The sequence below is a fragment of the Diabrotica virgifera genome, chromosome 3 (assembly GCF_917563875.1).
Source record: "Diabrotica virgifera virgifera chromosome 3, PGI_DIABVI_V3a".
Classification (NCBI taxonomy): domain Eukaryota; kingdom Metazoa; phylum Arthropoda; class Insecta; order Coleoptera; family Chrysomelidae; genus Diabrotica; species Diabrotica virgifera.
Window position 1 is genome coordinate 167,731,055 of NC_065445.1, and position 22,324 is coordinate 167,753,378.

The 22,324-nt window shown below is 31.0% G+C and overlaps 2 protein-coding genes across 3 annotated transcripts in view; both read right to left on the reverse strand.

Moving 5' to 3' along the window:
- LOC126881382 (short stature homeobox protein 2-like) overlaps positions 1-22,324 on the reverse strand; it is a 98,149-nt gene that overhangs the window by 68,513 nt on the left and 7,312 nt on the right. Inside the window, exon 2 of one of the 2 annotated variants that reach the window (XM_050645624.1) lies at positions 20,868-21,274. The exons of the other annotated variant lie outside the window; for it this stretch is intronic. Coding sequence (XP_050501581.1) covers positions 21,107-21,274 — 168 coding nt within the window. The 3' untranslated portion in view covers positions 20,868-21,106. Of the gene's footprint in view, positions 1-20,867; positions 21,275-22,324 lie in introns of those variants that run through there. 2 annotated transcript variants of the gene reach the window in all.
- Positions 821-4,968, reverse strand: LOC126881384 (short stature homeobox protein 2-like). Its single transcript, XM_050645628.1, has 2 exons — positions 4,727-4,968; positions 821-1,211 (listed from the first exon to the last, which is right to left on the reverse strand). Exons 1-2 carry the CDS (start codon positions 4,748-4,750, stop codon positions 1,047-1,049), a joined length of 189 nt encoding a protein of 62 aa, XP_050501585.1. The 5' UTR covers positions 4,751-4,968; the 3' UTR covers positions 821-1,046.

Below are 22,324 nucleotides of genomic sequence, written 5' to 3' on the forward strand. Positions count from 1 at the left end.
GTTTTTATTAATATTTTACGCACCAACAAGCTTAACTAGGTACGTAGGTGTTTGATATGTCATCCAATATTAATAAATTAAGGATCAGTCTAGATTAAACTGTGTTTTTATCGAAAAATTATTTTTGTTGCAATTAATGTTTGGCTTAAAGAATCACGAATAACTCAGAAATTAAAGTACTTTGGTATAGGGATTACTTAAGAAATAAAAAGTACCATTATATATTATCCCATTACAATACTAAAATATAGGGTGTTCCTTTTAACAAAACTCCGAAAATACTAATTCCGAGTGTCGAACAACCCTGTATACTAAAATTAAACATTTCGCTATATTAATAATTTTTAACAATAGTAGACTATATTAAAAATCGTTTGAACATAAATAGAAATTTTGATGTCAAATCGCTACAATTCTACAGGATGTTAATTTGTCGATGTTAACGAAGTTATCCAAAAAACGTAATTATCTTTTAAACTACTTCGTATAAAGTTACAAAACCCTATATTTTATGAAATAAGACATCGAGAAAAATCCAAAAATTTAAAAATATACAGGGTGTTCCATTAAAAAAATACATAAGTTTGTGTCACCCTGCCAATACGAAATACGGGTGGCCCTGTATATTTAAAAATATTTTCAAATTATGGTCCTATCTGTACTTCAACTTTTACCTCAACAACTTTTTTTTGTATCCCTTACGACAAAGCAGTAATTGGAATTTGTCACACTAATGTCCAACCCTGTATGTTTGATTCCGCTTACATGAATAATTTTGTTAAATATACATATGATTATTTTTTGTAAGGAAACTACAATCTTCTACAAAAAAAAACTTTATTGATACAATATTCGTTTTAAATTTATCACATAGGTACTACTGTAATAGAGTATTATTCATAATATCAAAAAATAGGAATAAATACTCTAATTGCAAAACATTTTACAATATACAATAACTATACAATTTTACAATATACAATAAAGATAGATAAAATATACAATTTTAAGCTTCCACATGTAAAATTAGGTATTTTAATTATACGTTAGCGGCCACCGCCACCTCCACCGCCACAGCCGCCGCCGCCACCGCCACCACCACTGCCACCGCCGCCACCGCCACCACAGCCTCCGCCACCGCCACCCCCAGGAATGGGCGCAGGTGCCGCGGATATAGTTTGAATTATCAAAAGGACGACGCAGAGGAATACCTAGAACAAAAGTAAATGTTTAACTCCCACTTTATGGAGTAACTTCACAACCTATATTGTATTATTTTATATAGGCCTGGATCCCGCGTACCAAAATAAAGTTGATGATTAATAACAAGCTGAAAATTTGTTAATAGCTTAACGGTGTCTAGTCGGACAAACTTTAATGTACGGGAACACTGGAACAGGGGACATTTTTATTAAGGAACAGGTTACATGTTTGCCCGACTAATATGTTGGGCATATTAATAAGTCCGACACGTAGAACATGTCAAATGACAGTAATTATTAGGGAGCGGATTTTATGCTAAATGCATATTGCATGCATATTTCGCATATTTGAGAACTTTACTAAATTTTGCATATTTTTAAAGAAACATGCATATTTTGTGCATATTTAAAAACATTTAAGTCCAAAAAAAATTTAAAATTTTTAATTCGACACAAAATATTTCCCCGCACAGGCTGTCGTATCTATTAATTCGAGAACTACCTGAAGAGAGACGGTTCATTCACTGCCTTTTCATTTTTTCTTAGAAAATACCCGATCTTTACACAAAGTACTTATAGTGCTCATAGTACGTCGTTATTGTAGGATGTTAAAATAATGAAGGATGGTTTACCGAGAAATCCGAATTTTATTTACTTTTATTATATTTAGTACAATTTGTATCACAATTTAGTAGGTACCTAGAATTCTGGTGATTCTTTTAAATCCCCTATTGTTAAGAGAATTTACACTTTTAACCATAGTTTTACGATTTTCTAAAGGAAATTGAAATATTCATGCTTTAGATCAGATCCCGTCTTTAAACGGCTTTAAAACTTTGGAGGACATATGCGAAATTTTTAATGGAAATTTTGAAATTGATTTTGGTGCAGAATTTTCGGCTTTAACAAGTTATTTTAAATACGCCCCAATTACTTCTGTTGATGTTGAAAGGAGTTTCTCAAGTTATAAAAATATTATATCTAATCAAAGAAAATGTTTCCTCGAAAAAAATTTGGAAAAACACTTTGTAGTGAATTATAATCGAAGATATATATAGGGATATTGTTGTTTTATTTTAAATAGGTAACTATTGGTATCAGTTTTTGTAAAAAATGTGAATAAATTGCATATATAAAAAATAATAATTTTATTTGAAAGATAATAAATAAGATTGCCCCCCCCCCCCCGCCCCCTACAAAAGAAGAGAATAGAACAGAAATTTGTGGTTTCTCGAAATGCGCATGTTTTGAATTTTCGTGCATATCTTGCGCATATTTCGTAATTTTTTACTGCATATATATGCGCATATTTCATCAAAATTGATCGCATATAAATCCGCTCCCTAGTAATTATATTGGTGGTAAATAGCAGACTGATTTTCGCATCGAAAATAGATGGAGATGGACATACTATATCAATGAATTTTCAGAGAGGATAGAACACAACAGATGGAAGTAGAAGTAGAAGACGGTGCGATTTCACAAATAAGAGAATATTAAAATGGTATTATAAAAACAGCAAAAATGGCAAAGCAGTGTTCCAGACCAAATCCCAGTAAGACAACTAAAATTCCTAAATGATAAAACCTTAGTAGACATGTATACCACAACATACAAAACAAGACATATTTGTACCAAAAGAATAATTGTTACTATTCACTTTTTGCGCTGTCCCTAAAATACAGACGCTAAAGACTGTAGTGAATACAGAACAATAATATCATTTATAATAAATAATGTTCGTAAATTACTTTTGAAAACAATACATACATAAATAAAACACTAAAAGCAGGAATATGTGACAGTCGGTTTGGGTTCAGAAAGAAAAATGAAAAGATATGAACAGTTAGTTAGTCCAAATTCTAAAGACAAAATCATACAAAAAGGGATTTAAGAAAAATAAAATTTTACTGCCACAGATCGCAGTTCAAAAATTGAAATCGGGAGGGGAGTTAGGCAGGGATATATTCAATGTGAATCCATATAAGTAAATATATCCAATATAGTGACTCCATTTTTAAAGAAACATGTGAAGATGAAGAAATCCCGAAAAAACTGTTTTGTCACTAAAAATGGCACAATTTTATGGACAAATTTTACAAAGAGTCAGAAAATAACAATAACAATTAAAATAAACGATTACAATTTAAAGTATTCATAAAGACCTTAGATTACAACTGAGAGTAAGAGCTTACGTATTTTTGATACTACAATATGGACTTAAATGCTGAACACTATATACATATGCAGCAAAAACACATAAATAAGCTATAGTCATTTGAACTGTGGTGTTACAGAAGGATGCTTATAATAGCATGAACACCGAAGAAATCCTAGAAAAGTATTGCGAGTAAAGAATACGAAATAATAGATACAAAAGGAAATGGGAAAATTGCCATATCTTGGAAACCTAATGAGGGCACACTCATATGAAATGCTGAAATTGATGCTTCAGGGAAAGATAAGAGGAGGAAGGAGTATGGGAAGAAGGAAAATGCCATGGTTGAAAAATTTAACGGACTGGTTAAATGCAGGTCAATAGAACTCTTTAGAGCAGCGGTAGATGTAGTAAAGATAGTGGTTATCATATCCAACCTCCGATTGGGAGATATCACTTAAAGAAGGATACTAAAAGGATAAAGTTAATAAAATGAGATGACGAAGCATCGAACAAATATTAGTATTTTTATGTTTATCAAAAATATCACTGCTCATTTTTAAAAGATCTTCACAATAAACAAATTATGGACACTAACACGATTTTTGTAATATTCATTGAATAATAATTTAGCGATAAACTTGAAAATAAGGAATATCCGGTAAATAGGCAAATTTTTATTTTTTTGTTATATACCTTCGGGAGATGCTGTACCAATACAAAGTGTTGAATAATAAAATATCTGAAAACCTTTATTTCAGAAAATACCGATCAAACAAAAGAAATAAAGGCCAGGATAGCAACAGTAAGAAATGCGTTTGAAAATGTTTATACAGATCTTGCATTAGACCTGAGAGTAAACACTTTGATATATTACGTATTTTCGACACTACAATATGGACTTGAAAGCTGGACACTAAGAGGATCAAGCAAGATCACATAAATAAGCTGCATTCATTTGAATCGTGGTGTTACAGAAGGATGCTTAGAATGGGATGGACACAGAAGAAAACGAAGACGGAAGTATTGAGAGAAATAATAAACACAATAATAATAACAAACGTACACATAACGAGGGGAGAGCGATATGAAATGCTAAAATTGATAATACAGAGAAAATTAAGACCAGGAAGGAGTATGAAAAGGAAGGCTGCCATAGTTAAAAAATTTAAAGGACTGGTTTAAAGGCAGTTCAATAGAACTCTTCACAGCAGTGATAGATAAAGTGAAGATATCTCCTAACATCCGATTGGGAGATGGCATTTAAAGAACAAGACTAAATTGATAAATTTAATAAAAAAAGGATATAGCTTTTAATAAATGTTATTATTTTTATGTTAATCGAAAATTAAACGATCAAACTCACCACAATTGCAGACACAACCCTCATCTTGAAATAGACTTCAAAATAAACAAAATGTATACACTGATGAGGCAAATAGACAAATTATTCTTTTTATATACTATTAATATTATCTACATGAGATTTTTATGACGAATAATATGTTGACATCTTTTTAGTAAAGCCGGGATTTTACGCCCCGGAATGATGAAATGATGATTTTTTTTTGTGTTGTAGATATATTTTTCGTATTTAGACTGATATGATTGTTTTACATATTTTATTTGGGAAAGAACCCACAGATTAAGTTTAAAATATTTTTAGTTTGACCTTTCGACTTCCTCTTCGAAAAACGTTATCAAAAACAAAACGTTATTCAAATTTAAAAATGATCTAACGTACTATCAAATAAAATTAATGACACCTCATTACATAGGCTATTGATTATATTCAAAATAAGATAGCTAAAAGGAACTACAACGTTAACGGGGTTTTATTATTTTGTATGGTCAATGGACATCTTTATATGAAAAAACCGCGGAGTGCTACCATTTAAAGGGGTGCGTTTTTGAGAAATGGGTGAATTAGTCCCTGGGCACAGGTTACATTAGGGTGAGTTCTATGCACTTTTGGTACAAATATATCTACATAAAAATTATTCCTGGTTAAATTTCCTATCTAAATATCACTTTTTAAAGTCAATGATACTTTTTTTTACAAAAATATATTCAAAATAAAAAGCACAAAGAAACCCAAAAGAGAGAAATTTTATTTTTTGTCCCATAACTTTTGTCTACGAGGATATAGGTATAGACATTGCTTTACAGAAAAAAAAACCTACATATTTTTTCTTTAAAATATTGTTTAGTAGAGGTAATTAGAATTTACAGTTTTCGAAATATGATTTTTCAAATTTCTCCACTCACAGCAATTTTGGGCAATTTTCCTGGTTATTTCGCAAATATTGTTCTGTAACTTTTTTATACGTAACTTTAGGTAAATGCAGTGGTACATGTAATAGGAATATATATCAATTACCTTTAAAATGGTCTACTGTATAACGTTGTACGACTTTTTTTAAGAGATTATGGTTTTTCAAGGTTTTATACTTTTAACGACTTTATAATAGGTATAACATAAAAATAAAATAATATTATTATATAACATATAATATAATATTATATTATATATACTATATAACTAATATATACCTTAATATATACTAATACGTAATATAAAAAAATATTATTTTTTACATTTTTAACGATTATTTTTTAAATTTCTCATTATAACTTTTTTCTTGTACATGAATATACTATATATTGCTCAATAAAGAGGGCTTACTTTCTGTTCTTTAAAATGGTGTATCATCTGTATTTAAATACTGGAAACCGAGTGATTCTTTGATATTTTTTTACCCGTATTATTTAAAATTATTTCTTTTACAAAAATTACATAAACATTAGTCTTAGAAAACATCACTTTAGTTAAAATTATTTAAACGTTGACATTTACAAAATTTTCAAAATCAAAGTCCATCTCTTCGTTAGAATTAGCTTCAATATCTTCCTCTGACACCTCAGTTATCTTAAAGTTCCCACAATTAGTACCCATGCACATGCACCCTTTGCAGAATATTGAACAACTAATTCCTATCTTCCTACAACCGCAGTTTCTTGTTCATCCTTTGGTACATTTACATGCTATTTTTTCAAACAAAACTTTTGGTGCAGGAACTTTCACAGTAAATATTGGAATTAATCCATATTTTGAAGTTTGCCCGGCCGAGTTAAGTGGATCCAAAGTATTACCTATAAAAAATAAGATTCAATCATAACACACAATCACATAAAAAAGTTATAATGAGAAATTTAAAAAATAATCCTAAAATCAAAAATCGTTGCAAGTACTTATTACATTTTGAAAAAGCATATATCTTATTCAAAAATAATCCTAGAATTTTTTATAATACACCATTTTAAAGTAAACAGAATAAGCTTCATTTTTTATTATATAATATATACCTAAATGTAGAAAAAAAGTTATAATGGGAAATTTAAACAATAATCGTAAAAAATATAAAAACTCATTAAAAGTATAAAATCTTGAAAAAGATAACCTGTTTAAAAGAAGTCGTACAACATTATACAGTAAAACATTTTAAAGGTAATTGATTTCTATTCCTTTTACATTTACCATTGCATATGCCTAAAGTTACGTAGAAAAAAGTTACAGAACAATATTTGCGAAATAACAAGGAAAATTACCCAAAATTGCTGTGAGTGGCGAACTTTGAAAAATCATATTTCGAAAACTATAAATCGTAATGACATCTGCCAAACATCATTTTAAAGAAAAAATAGGTAAGTTTTTTTTATTTAAAGCAATGTCTATACCTATATCCCCGTGGACAAAAGTTATAGGACAAAAAACAAAATTTCTCTTGTGTTTTTTGTGCTTTTTCTTTTGAATATATTTTTGTAAAACAAAGTATCTTTGACTTTAAAAAGTTACCATTACATAGGAAATTTAACCAGGAACAATTTTTATATAGACGTGTTTGTACCAAAAGAGCATAGAACCCTAATGTAACTTGTGCCCAGAGACTAATTCACCCATTTCTCAAAAACGCACCCCCTTAAATGGTAGCACTCCACGGTTTTTTCATATATAGAGATTCATTGACCATATGAAATAATAAAACCGCGTTTACGTTGTAGTTCCTTTCTATAGTACATAATCAATAGCCTATACAGTAAGACACCACATTTTTATGGAGTACCGAAAATTCATAAAGCGAATATTCCACTTAGACCCATTTGTAGTACCATTAATTCTCCTTGTAGTGAACTTTCAAAATTTTTATTAAACATTATAAAACCATTTGCAAATAATAATGACACATTTATAAAAAATACACAACATATTTTAAACAAATTATCAAATATTGAATTTAATCCAAATAATGTTTTAGTAAGTTTTGACATAAACAGTTTATTTACAAATTAGTCCTGTCGCCAGGGGGGGTACAACGGCCTCGTTAATTCAGATGGACTTACTCAAGTTTTTTTTATGTATTTTGACCCGTAGAACACGAATTTTTTGGGTAACAGTTGATCCGGATGTCGATAAGATTGTTATAGACCAAGAACTTGAGGAATCAAATAACAGCGATTTTTGGCAAAACAAAACAATATTTTGTATTTTTTGGGCCATTTTAAGTAAAAAATATTTCTACAAGTTTTTTCGTAGGATGCACAGTTTTCGAGATAAACGCGGTTGAACTTTAAAAAAATCGAAAAATTGCAATTTTTGAACCCGAATAACTTTTGATTAAAAAATAAAATAGCAAGTCTGCTTACCGCATTTGAAAGTTTAAGTCAAATTATATCGGTTTTGATTATTTGCATTGGTAAAAATTTATTTTTTTATTGTTTAACAAAGCTATAAACACGTACGGTTTCCCGTGCTTTTACATGCGTTTTAACGCATGTAACGTAGAAATAGTCTTGATTGCACTAGTACCTATTCTACCTATTCGTTCGATTTTAAATGAGAAATCATAGAAACATCACTCACGCACTAGTTGTTTGTAGCTTTGTTTAACAATAACACAATAAATTTTTAGCAATGCAAATAATCAAAACCGACATAATATGACTTGAACTTTCAAAGGCGCTAAGCAGAATTGCTATTTTATTTTTTAATCAAAAGTTATTCGGGTTTAAAAATTGCAGTTTTTCGATTTTTTGAAAGTTCAACCGCGTTTATCTCGAAAACTGTGCATCCTACTAAAAAACTTGTAGAAATATTTTTTGCTTAAAATGACCCAAAAAATACAAAATATTGTTTTGTTTTGCCAAAAATCGCTGTTATTTGATTCCTCAAGTTCTTGGTCTATAACAATCTTATCGACATCCGGATCAACTGTTACCCAAAAAATTCGTGTTCTACGGGTCAAAATACATAAAAAAAACTTGGTTAAGTCCATCTGAATTAACGAGGCCGTTGTACCCCCCCTGGCGACAGGACTAAATGTGCCATTAGATAAAACTTTAAACATAATCAAAACGAAATTAGAGAATGATAATACGTTGACAACTAGGACAAGACTAAATGTATCAGCTATAATGGAGTTATTGACATTATTTACTAATAATACCTATTTTCAACTAAATAATGAATTCTATAAACAAAATTTTGGTCTAGCAATGGGCTGTTCTTTATCTCCATTATTGGATAATATATTTATGGAGGATTTCGAAACTAATATCATTTCTAAACAAAATTTAAAACCCACAGTATGTTGGAGATATGTAGATGATGTGTTTTCAATATGGCGTCATAGATAAGAATTGTTGGATACATTCCTAAATATTATAAACGATCAAGAAGAGACAATAAAATTTACAATGGAAAAGGAATGTAATAACACTCTACCTTTCCTCGATGTTTTAGTCTCAAAGAACGATACTGGATATGAGACTCAAGTGTATAGGAAACCAACACACACTAACAGATATCTCAATTACAAATCAAATCACAACATCAACGTTAAAAAGGGAATCATTATAGAGCCAAAATTACTTGTTCTAACGAAAATTCATTTTTAGAAGGAAAACATTTGTTAACATCTGTTTTATTAAAAAATTATTATCCTTTATCGTTTATAAAAAAGGAATTGTCAAGATTCGATCGAATGGAACAGAACAACTTAGAACGGGATCCTATAACATCCACAAGAAATAATACGAGGAAAATATCAATACCATATATAAAAGGACTTTCCGAGAAACTTAAAAAAATAGGAAATAAATTCAACTTTTCAACAACATTCAAAACAACAAACACATTGAGATCTATTCTATCTAAAACTAAACCTAACAATGAACAAGAAAGAAGAAAGAATTGTATTTATAAAAAACCTTGTGAATGCGAACAATTTTATTTAGGTGAAACATCAAGACCATTAGACGTTAGAATAAGTGAATATCAGTCTTATATTAAATATAGAGAATTTGATAGATCTCAAATATGTCAACACGCATGGGATAATGAACATAGAGTTCAGTGGAGAGATTCAAGTATAGTCCTGAAAGAAACAGATAGTAAAAAGAGAAAAATCAAAGAAGCGGCTCTAATTATGCTAAATGAAAACAATTGTGTCGCAAATTCCTCGGTAGAATGCAGTAGGATGTGGTTACCCATACTAAAAGAGGAAGTCAATAGAAAGAAAATACCACTATTAGTAAGTCATTAACATATCGAGTTAGTACATATTTTATATTTTAGTTTTATTTACATAATATCTATGTATTATTAATATTATTTATAATTTAAAATAGCATACATACATTAAAGTCAGAATTTGGTATTAGTTTTGAGAGTAAACTAAATGTAAGTCCAAATACTTACGATGTCGGGATAGTATCACGAGGGTTTTTTCCTGGTTTTCCCTCGTGATTTACTATGGAATCTCTAGCGCCAGAATTTTACTGCCATCGTTGCATTTGTTGTCTTTTTAAAGACAGATCACATGCTATGATTTTTTGTGGCGGATATTCTTGAGTTGGGGTTGATTTCATGTAATCGAATAAACTATCTTTTTGTAAAGTCGTCCCAGGAACGCAACTCATCAATATTGGCAATATCATATTAAAGTCTTCTACTTTAAAATGTATAATACATGCATGAATTGCCGATATAAAAGAGTCAGATTAAATAAATTATTAGAAGAATCTTTTTCTAAGCAATAACATTTTTGTTTATTTAGTATTATTTTGTATTTTCACAGCGACACCCGACTTGAGCGTCGAAACGTTAATAAATTCATTTTTTTGGTAAAATTGTGGCTTATTTCCCATTTAAAATAGTTCATTACAAAAACAAAACAAAAAAACAAATTTTGTTTTTTTTTTGCTTGGTGAAAAAAATTATTCTAATAATTTAAATATTTTTTTCTGACTCATTCATATTGAAAACTGAGACATATATTATACATTTCGAATACCATATCGAGGATACATCATTAATAAATATAGTGTTAATTATGAGAGTAAACTGAATGTAAGACCACATACTTACCATGTCGGGATAGTGTCATGAGGTCTTTTTTCTGTTTTTTTTTCCTCGTGATTTACTATGGAATCACTAACACGAGAATTTTATTGTCATTATTTCATGTCGTTTTAAAGACAAGTCACAGGCTATGATATTTCTGAATTATTCTTCAGATAAAATATTTTATGTAATCGAATGAATTATCTCCCAATAAGTTGTCCCAGGAACGCAACTCATAAATATTGGCAATATCATTTTAGTCGTCTACTTTAAAATGTATATGTGTGAATTGTCAATATGAATAGGTCAGATAATAGTTATTAAAGTACCAACGGTATGATCAGGATAATAACGCTTGAGGTCAATGGTGTATATACCGAGGGCCTTTGGCCCGAGGGATATACGTTGACCGAAAGCGTTATCATCTATAATACTGATGTAGCATGTTTTAAATAGAGTAGTTGAAATTTATGTAAGAATGAGCAAAATCGGTTAGATGGGCGAATGGACTCCAAGGTCCGCAGTCATACAAACCCAAGGAAAAAAAACGTATACTAACTTCATTATCTCCAGAGCTGTCAAACATTCATATGAGTATTGTTAGACTGGGTACTGTCGATAAGTCAAAAAATAGGTCAATTAAGATTACGGTTGAAAATGAAGATATTGCGAGAAAAATATAAATAAACTCTAATAAACTTAAAGAAAATAAAAATTACAAAATATAGGGATTTAGTGCAAGCCTTAATGCGGTATTTTGTATGATGTCCAATTGCTTTAATAAACTATCTTTAGCTGAACTGTAGACTATTGATCCTTAATCCAGCTTTCTACAAATCTGTGTTTTATATATATTTAGTAATTGTGTGGTATCAGCTCCCCAATTATGATTGGCTAATACTTTGAGAATGTTCATATTTTGCATGCAAGATTTTTTAATTTTTTTAATGTGGGTTTTCCAAGTGAGTTTTGTATCTAATATCATTCTAAAAAATCGATGTTCTTCTACATACTGCAAAGTTTGATTATATAGTGTTAATTTTGGCCAGCTTTTTTGTTTGTTTCTTGAAAAACATATTGCTTTTGTTTTGTTTGTAGAAAAACGAAGACCTGTTCTCTCTGACCACTTTTCTAAAGATTTGATGGACTCTTGCAGAATAGTTGCAGCTATCTGGCTATTTGTATTGCTTACATGAAGAACAAGATCATCTGCATATAAACCAATTTGGACAGGAGCATTAACGTTATCAACAACTTCATTCATTGCAATCAAGGAAAGTGTTACACTTAAGTGTTGATCATTGGGGAGTTCCGTTATCTTGGGTATACGAACTTGAAAAATTATTATTAAGTTTAACTCTAAAATTTCTATCATAAACAAAATTTTTATCTGATGCGTAGTTTTTTATTAATATAGGCCAGTGATCGCTACCATAAGTACGATGTAGTACTTCCCAGTGTAAATTTGGAGCTAGCGAGCTTTCGCACATAGAGAAATCGATAGCGGAATGCTTACCAGTAATTGAGTTAAATCGAGTTTTTTCCCCTCAGTTAAGCAAGACAAAGTCGGTTAAGCTTAAAAATCTTTCTATAGTATCACCTCTTTTATCTGTAGATAGACATCCCCATGTTGTACTATGTACATTAAAGTCTCCTACTATTATTCTAGGTTTTGGAATTTGTTCAGTTAACATTTCGAGTTGTTTGGCAGTGATTTGGGTATCTGATGGAATATATACATTGCATACAGAATATTGTGTTGAAGATTTTATTTTAACTGCTACAACCTCTAATTCTGATTGTATAGGGATTTCCTCTGATTCCAAATGTGAATTAACATAAATGGATACGCCGCCACTAGCTTTACCAGCGTTTGTTCTAATTTTATGGTAGGCCTCATATTGTTTTAATAAGTATTTTTTATTTGTTGTGAAATGTGTCTCTTGTAAGAACACAACTTTTGGATGTGATTCTGTAATTAAAAGCTGTAGCATTTCGATATGTGGGAATACGGATTGAATGTTCCACTGGATAATAACCATTTTGTTAACTTTTTTTTATTTATCGTTGGAAGGAGTATTTTCCTGTGATGCATCAGTATCTTCAGAGGTGTCATCCTGAATACTAAAATCTTGGTTTATTTTACTAAGTAGTTTTTTCTTGATTCTTGTAATTCTAGATTTAATTGCTCTTTCGTTCAACATGGGATATATTTCAGTTAGCATATGTCCCAACCCGTTTATATCCTGTGTGTATTCTAGGGCCAGTTCTACTGGGGTGGAAGAACCGTGAACGTCTTCTAGGAATGCTAGTAATTGGGTGTAATTTAGTACATATGGTGGTGATGCATCATGGATAAATTGTTTGACTCGTTGTAATAATGACTTAATATTAGTAGTTTCTGAAGTGGATTTGTCTAATTTGATAATTTTTTTCTTCTTTTTAATTGGCACTGGTTTTGGTTTCGTGAAATCCGTTGGGATAGAGTCTGTAGGAGTGGAGCAAGTTGGGGATGACACTTCCGAGTGAGAATTGTCATTTACATGTGTAATTTGATTTTGTTCGGGGCTAGTAGGTGGTATTTGTGGAAGAAAATTTTCCTCCGTTTGGGGCTTTTGAGTATTTTGTGGATAAGAGGGATTTGAGGTACAGTCCGAGGAAACGTGACCAGTTTGGTAGCATTTGTAACAAGTTAGTTTATGGGAAAGAAAAATTCGGTACGAAATATTTTCAAAATCGATTAGGACGGAGTCGGGTACAGTAAAATTGTCTGTAGGTGCAAAATAAACTTGTCTTAGAAAACTAAGTACATGGCTGTATTGCGAGTCTTGTATTCCAGCTCTAAGGAATGAAATCGGAGACATTAATTTAAAACCAAGATTGATTGAAGACTGTTCGGTTATGTTATGGGGTATAGATGGACATAGTTGGGATAGAACTAATCTGTTAGCGGGTGTAATTAGTTTACGTGCTTTGATTGTATGTTCTCCAATTTTAATTTCGCTATGTTGACTTTGAAAATCATCTACGACTTGTATGCTTGAAAGATAGCATATTCTTCCGTTTGACATTTTGGATGAGTACAAATTTTTTAGTTAACAGTACATTTTTTGGATGGACTATAGTTCCTACTGCAAAGGTGTACTCTTCTGTTCTTATTCCGTCTACTGCCGGTAAAGTTATGGCCTGGTTTTTGTTAGAAATTTTATTAATGGTTGTTGCTTAGTGATGGTAGAATAAGTAATGTTTTGCTGATCGGGATTAATTGATGGACCCCTGTAGTCAGAAGTACCACCTGCCATTTTGTCAAATTTAATCTTCTATCTTTTTTTAAATCTAAATTGAACTTTCATTTCAATAATGTTAATTTGGGTAGGTCCGACTCTGTTTATTTAAAAGTAAATAGTCAGTCTAGCAATTAGCAAGATAATGCCAATAGTTGAAACTAGTTTTTAAATAATTAATAAATACGAAATATAAATAATGTTCTTCGTATGTACATAAAAACAATGCTTGTAATTAAACTACTGCAAATTTTGAAACTGTATTTACAGCTATTAACAGATCACTGTACACTGCTTCTATATATTTCGGTTTATTATTTAAATTTACAATGTTTCTTCTCAAAACTATAAAAGTTGTGGAGCTCAAAGTATTTCGAATTTTATACCTGAAATTTCAGGACTGGATGATTTAGGAATTTATTTTGATTCCCAGCTTACTTTTAACGAACACATCGATGTAATTGTCAATGCTGCATATCGTAAGTATGGATTTGTTATTCGTAATTGCAAAAATTTTCATAACCCATTTGTATTAACTTCATTGTATTTATTATAGTTCGATAAGACCGAAATTAGAATATGGATCAATTATTTAGATCCCAATATAAATTCAATATGCATCCACTATTGAGAAAGTCCAAAAGAAATTTTTAAAACTTTTAAGCTTTAAACTGGCAGGAGTTTATCCTGCTAGAGATTGTAATTACTTGAACTTGCTCAATCAGTTTGACTTTGTCATAAATTGTTAAACAATAAGGTAGATTGTGCTAAGTTACTTTCACAAATTAATATATGGGTTCCTAGATTAGCATTCAGACAACTAAATGATATCTTTTTATGTAAAAGAGCGCAAACTAATATTTTGTATAAATCACCAATAAATCTAATGTCCCGTAATGCTAATAAATTAGTAGGTGTTTGGTGTTTGTAATATATTCACGTGCAGCGAATGTGAAAAAATAAATCACGAGCACATATCGTCGGCCTCATATGAAAAGTGCCTAAGTCCAAATTAACAAATTTTACATGAGACGAAAAAAACTGATTTAAAGAATGATTTTGACTTAAAACTTTTTCTTATTTGACACAGTTACTTAGAATAGTGTCGGTCAGCCTTCTCATAAAGATATATCTATTTTTAAAATATTACTTTAAAAATGGAGTTAGGCAACTTTCATTTTTGAAATAAGGAAACATTTTGGAGTGAGGCACATTTAATAACAAAAATCATGAATAAATATGCGTAGCTCCATAAAACGTCGCCAAAAATAAACTGTGAAAAATGCTTAAGTCCCACAAGAAAAACAAATGCGGGGTTTTAAGGATGATAATGCTTATGAAATGTAGTTAACACAAAAACTATAATAATATGATCAAATTGAACTTACCTTCAATAAGTTTATACTATTTCCATGAAGATATGTTAGCTTATAATACTTTTCTTGAAGATATAATACAGCAGCGCAGCAAAAGTACATCTAACCTCAATGAAAATGATGGACTTTGGCAAGTTTCATGTGATTCACCCAACGCCGTGGAGTTGGGTAGAATTCTTCTTTGTGGTTATAGCGACATCTATTGACTTTTTGATCTTTTTTGTCTTGCTATGTATGCGTACCATAAATATTAATCAGATGGCGCAAAAATCTCATTTTTGCTTATTTTTGGACTTAGGCACTATATGAGGCCGACCATATTTTAAATATGTGAAAGTCAGTTATGAACCTATGTATTTCATTTTTTCTGTTTCTTTATTTTAGTATTTTTTATTTTTCTTTACATCAGTATTTTTATTCGTATGTGCTGTTACAAAAATCATTCTAAAATTTGCTCTACAAATGGATAACTGTTGGGCAATAAACGCCATTATTATTATTATTATGTGACCTGCCCAGTTATATTTCAGTGTTGCTATTCTCTCTACTGCATCAGCCTCTCCTTCAAGATATAGTAGCTGGCGGTTTGTGATCTTGTCTCGTAGTGAAACGCCCAACATAGCACGCTGCATCGCCCTTTGAGACAAACTGATCTTTTGTACCATTTTTCTTATTATGGTCAACGTTTCCGTCCCGTAAGTCAACACTGGAAAAACACACTGATTAAAGGTTTTTCTTTCAAGGTGTGTCAGACGATTTTAAAGTATGGTTCAGCATGCCGAAGGCTGCCAAAGTTAGTCTTATACGACAGAGACTCAACGGTTTGGTTATCTTTTCCTATGCGAATCTCATGCCCTAGGTATTTATAGGCCATTACCTTGTCTGCGGATCTGGTTCCTACGTGTATACATATCTTCGCTGACTACAAGATTTGTCATAATCTGGGTTTTAGATATATTTATTTTCAATCTCCCTTCTAGCGGGAAAAGGTAGAGCTGATTTAAAAGTTCTTTGTCCTCATTTATCCTATCTCCTATTAGTACAATATCATCTGCATAATTAAGATGACTAAGCTTTTTTCTACGTTTGTTTTTATGCCCTTGTCGGTCAGTTTTTCCCTTTTACATAATATATTCCAAAAGCGTAGTGAACTGTTTCGGCGATACGTCGTTATGTTCCGCCAGGGTGTTAAGCTCTTCGCGGCATCCCATATAAGCCAGGAGGTTATCCTTGGATTTTTTAAACACTTAAGGTCTCGTGGCTCTCTGAACAAATATTGATTCTCTTATTAGCAAAACTGGTATACAGATGGGTATACCAAGTGTGGCCCTCATACTTCGGATGCCGGCGAGGATCTCACCATATCTCCCTGGAGTGTATTTCCACCTGGAAAGGTATTTCCATTTTATATTTGGAAACTGAATGTGTGCAGGAAACTAACTAACGGACTGTAGATGATATTTATTTTTAGATAGACCGATTGCTTACTTTATTTTAACTACTTTTAATTTAATAATTAAGTATATGATACAAAATATATAATTAATAAATGCATATACTGAAACTTTGAAAGGCGGTTCAGCGGTATGTCGGTAATGTCAGGATCTTGTACGTTCTTTAAAGGTAAAATATTGGGTAAAGGGCACCAAGAACCGCTTGGAATGACATGAACTTTGGCATACACATAGCTAATAAGTCAAAGAAAAAAGTGACATTGTGCCGATGTGTGCTTTTGCCCTAGGGGTGAGTTTCACCCCCTTTTCGGGGTGAAAAATATATGTTCGAAATAAGTCCGGATATGGATAAAATGACTAATTCTAAGCAACTTTTGTTCTATAAAGTTTTTTCATCAAGTTAATACTCTTCGAGTTATGTGCGAGTGAATATGTTAATTTTTCTACAAAATTTCCACGTTTTCGGATGGTTTTTCGCAAATAATTCAAAAAGTAAGTATTTTGTCAAAAAAAAAATTCTTATCAAAAATAGAGCACGTAAAAAAGTGAAAAACATGGTGTAGATAAATTAGGTTACTATACCTAGTAAAAGCAGAGTTATAGCTAGTGAAAAATAGGTGCATATTCGTCAAATTCCAAATCGAATATTTTAACGTGTCATAACCAAAAAACAAAGCACTTTTTGGGGAGAAATCATTTTAACATTTTTAAAGTGTTTAAAAAATGCTTATTTTTATTTAAAAAAAAAATTTAGCATCAAAAAGGAACCAGTTACGCTCAAAATAAAATTGGTCCCTTTTTTGTTAAGAAATCGGGAAAATCACCCCCTAATTAGCATTTCAAATGAACTTAATTGTTACCACTTCACAAGTTTTTTACTCGCGTATGTATTGATCATATGATCTGTAAATTTCATTGGTTCAAAATCCTTATTTTTGAAAGAGCTGTAGTTAAAAGAGCTTGAACGATTTACTTATCACGAGTGTATGCAAATTTAGAAACACCGGATATTAACCAATTTTTGTCTTACAGAAAAACAAAAAAATACAAAATAATATTCAGAAAAGTAAAGCCGACTATTTTTATTGTATAATATTTTTGGTATATCTAATAATTTTTAAGTTATTTTGAAAAAAAGCATAAATTTTTAATATTTTTATTTTAAAACCAAATTTTTTCAAAAATAAGCACTTTGAATAGGTAAAACTTACAGATCATATAAACACAACATAAGTAAAGTAACTTGTGAAGCGGTAACGATTAATTTCATTTAAGTTGCTAATTGGGGGTGATCTTCCTGTTTTTTTTTACCAAAACAAAAGGAACCAACTTTATTTTGAGCGTAACTTGCTTACATTTAATATTAGAAATTTTTTTTATAAAAACAGAAATAAAGCTTTTTATAAACACTTTAAAAATTGTGTTTTCCCCAAGAATGCTTCATTATTTGGATATTTCACATTGAATTATTCTATTTGAAATTTTTCGAATATCAACCTATTTTTCATTAGCTATAACGCTGCTTTTGCTAGGTATAGAGACCTAATATATACACCGTTGTTTTCACTTTTTTATAGGCTATAGTTTTGCTAAGAATATTTTTTTTGACAAAATGCTTACGTTTTGAGTTATTTGCGAACAACCGTCTAAAAACGTGGTTATTTTGTTGTCACATCACTTTTTTTCTTTGACATGTTAGATATGCGTATGCCAAATTTCATGTCATTCCAAGCGGTTCTTTAAAATTTACAGCAAAAACCGTGAAAGAATGTACTAATGATGTAGCTGCGTTATCCAAAAATTTGTAGAGGTGACGGTGAGCATAGTCAAATCATCTGCATCATCGGTTATAGGATATAAGAGTCGGGAATTCAGGGATTACGCTAATTGTGTAAGTACAGTATAATGCAGTACCCTTCAAATGTAAGAAAGTTATTGAATAAAACACGTTTTCAATGAAATTTAACAGCTTTTACACCAGCATCTCATAATCCACCAAAGTTAGATGAATTGGGAGGCAGAGAATCGCACGACAGTGATTCATTATTGATTCTAGATGTGATATCTGAAGAAGCATTTTGTAGTAAACCAGCCAACTCGTGAAGTTCGGAATTGGCTCCTACAAAATTAGTTTCATTATCGGAATAAACATGTATAAATTGGCCACAACGGGCGACAAATCGACAAAATGGTGCAAGCGAAGCTTCAGTATTTAGAAATGATACTAATTTAACGGGAATTGCCTTCACTCTGAAACAAATAAATAAGAAAATGTAATATTTGTGAGCTTTGGATCTTCTACCTTTTTAATCCAAAATGTTAATTAGTACTGCGTAATTTATTCCTGTAGGTAATATAAAAAGGGTCAACAGGAGATATACGAGAGGAAGGGAGAAGCGCAGTGATAGTGGCTGCTGCTATCGGCTTGGAACGATAGCACTTAATGCATGTGTGATAAGATTATTTAACTAAATTTCTTGCATTTATAGGCCAATACTTTCCCTAATTAATGATAATAAGAGTTGTGGACCACCTTGCAGTAATGCTACATGCTCATGCCTAAAAAATATTTTGGAAAATATATGTGAGCCAGACAAAAGTATTGTATGATTTTTTGAATACGCTAAGCTTGAATTTTGCAATCTTCGTCCTATTCTTAAAGTATCATTAGTATTTATCTAGAAAAGGATTCAAATTAAGGATTTTCAAAGTTTTATCTAAAAAGACTTGTTTGTTTTGTGAAAGGCTTCAAAAAAGATTTTTGTTGTGATTGTTTAATGAGTATATCCAGAGCATTAGATAATTCATAGGATGTTGTTACCAGATAGTTTGGGATTAATAGAATTACAATGATGAATAAGTCGAAGCAGCATACCACAGTACGTTTTAAACGATTAAATTCTAGTTTTATTTTGAAAGATTTTTTCATAGCAGCAATTGCTAGATTTGAAGTAAAACGCGCCACAAGGGCTTCAAAATGCAAACTGTTTCAAAGTTACTCTTTAGTGTCGCGTCAAATTTAGCAAATGTTATGGAAAAGTCTTTCAAAATAATACTAGAATTTTATTTTCCATCAGAATGAAAATACATTCAGCTCTTTTCATTATCAGCTCTTTTGTATCTGGAATATTGTGGGCGCCACTCATTTTTACGACGTTTAGCGGTATTTTATTCTTGTTATAATAATTACAGTTTCCCCTAAATGGGCTGTATTACCTTAAAGTAATCGTAATAAAGTGTGTCTCGGCAACGATTAAAATATCAGTATGGGTTTTAATGATAAATGTTTTCATTTCATGAGCGTATGCATTCATTTTGTTGGCATTCCTCATGGATATGCTTTTTGTTGCAAATATTTATGAATTTTGCAAGTTAAGTAGTTTTACTGGATTCTTTTAGAAACAATTTACGCATTTTCCATGTTATCTTTAAGCTGTTTGTATTAACTTGATTCCCTTTTTTGGAAAAACTAGTCTATATCTTTTTGATTCCCCTTGCATGAATTCTGTTATTTAAATGATACTATTTTTAGTAAGAAAACTGCCTTAGTCCTCTACAACTTAAAAATCTGTATTAGTAGGTATATTTGTTTTTATTTATTACATACTAAAATACTTAGTGTATTGTATTACTCATTATTTCAAATAAATAGAAAAAGATACTCTCATTACAAAAACATTTTGCAATATAAAATAAAGATAGATAAAATATACAATTTTGTAGAGTCCACATGTAAAATTGCAAAAGTCTAAAAATTGTTAAGAACAGTTTTTATTATTTTCAATAGAAATCATTATTTTTGTTCTTATTTGCCAACTCCGTCACCAACCACCACCACCGCGCCGTTGCCATCTCTATCGCCACCGGCACGATGGGGCGTCTTTTTGGAAAAAAGTAGTCTATATTATGTTTGACACCGCTTACATGAATTTTGTTATATGATTATTTTTAGTAAAAAAACTACAATTTTAGTAAAAAAATAAAAAAACAGTTCTCTACAATAAAAAACCTTTATTAGTAAAATATTTTTTTCAATTTATCATAGAGGTATACTATCTATCTACTGTAATACGTACTATGTATCTACTGTAATACGTAGAGTATTATCCATAATATAATAGCAAATAAATAGAAATATACACTCTAATTGCCAAATATTTTACAGTATACAATAAGGATAGATAAAATATACAAATTTATGGAGTCCACATCTAAAATTAGCTATTTTAATTATCGGCGGCCACCTCCACCTCCACCGCCACAGCCGCCACCGCCACCGCCACCGCCACTGCCACCTCCACCGCCACCACCACAGCCACCGCCACCGCCACCCCCAGGAATGGGCGCAGGTGCTGCGGATATAGTTTGGATTATCAAAAGCACGACGCAGAGGAATGCCTAGAACAAAAGTAAATGTTTAACTCCCACTTTATGGAGTAACTTCACAACCTATATTGTATTGTTCTATATAGGCCTGGAACCGGCGTACCAAAAAAAGTTGATTAATAGCAAGCTAAAAAGGGTACCCCCCGTTAAGATAGGCAAAATGCCCTCACTCTCAGAATTCAATTTTTTTAATTTTTTTAAGTTATGTGCAATTAAAAAATGGGATAACGCGGATTTTTAGCTCGCCACCCCCCCTTACTCCTCCCCCCACAACCAAAAACGTAGATTTTCAGATTTAATTTTTTTTAGTTGGGTTGCAATTGATATAAAAATTTCAAAAAATTCACACGTATAGCTGAGGCTTTTACAAAACATGTCCATTTTTCATGGACCCTTAGATCAAGTGTACATAACCTCAAATTTTTTTTAAAGTTTTTTAAAACCTATAACTTTTTTTTGGAGGGGGCTGCAGGTCCAATTTTTTTTGGATTTTATGTATTCTATCAAAAGCTATCTTTCTAATTTTTTTCAGATTTTTCCGTCAGGTGCGCCATCTTGAAAAATCCGGAAAACTGTTTTTTTAGGGGGTTTTTAGGGATTTTCTTCATTTTATAGACTGCAACATAGATCAACTCAAGGTTTTGTTAATAGATTATGTATAATTTGAAATAAATTAGTATTTTAGGATTATCACAAATTGGGCAAAACACCTTTAAACCCCCCAAAAACCATGTTTTTTTAAGTTATGTAAGGGTTTTTGCGGGCTTAATGATATTTTTTGAGATCGATGCAGCCTGAATATTCTTTTTCATTTTTTCAAGTTATATGTGATTAAAAAATAAGACTAATCGCATTTTTAGCCCACCACCTCCTCCCCCTGCCCCCACAAAAACATAAATTTTTCTATTTTTTTTTTGTTTAAAGTTGCAATTAATTCAAAAATTTTATGAGGCTTCTACAAAACATACCTATTATTATAGACCCGTGTAGGTCGAGTGTACAATACATATAACCTCAAAATTCCTTTTTTATTTTTTTAAAACGTATTTTTGAATTCCAATC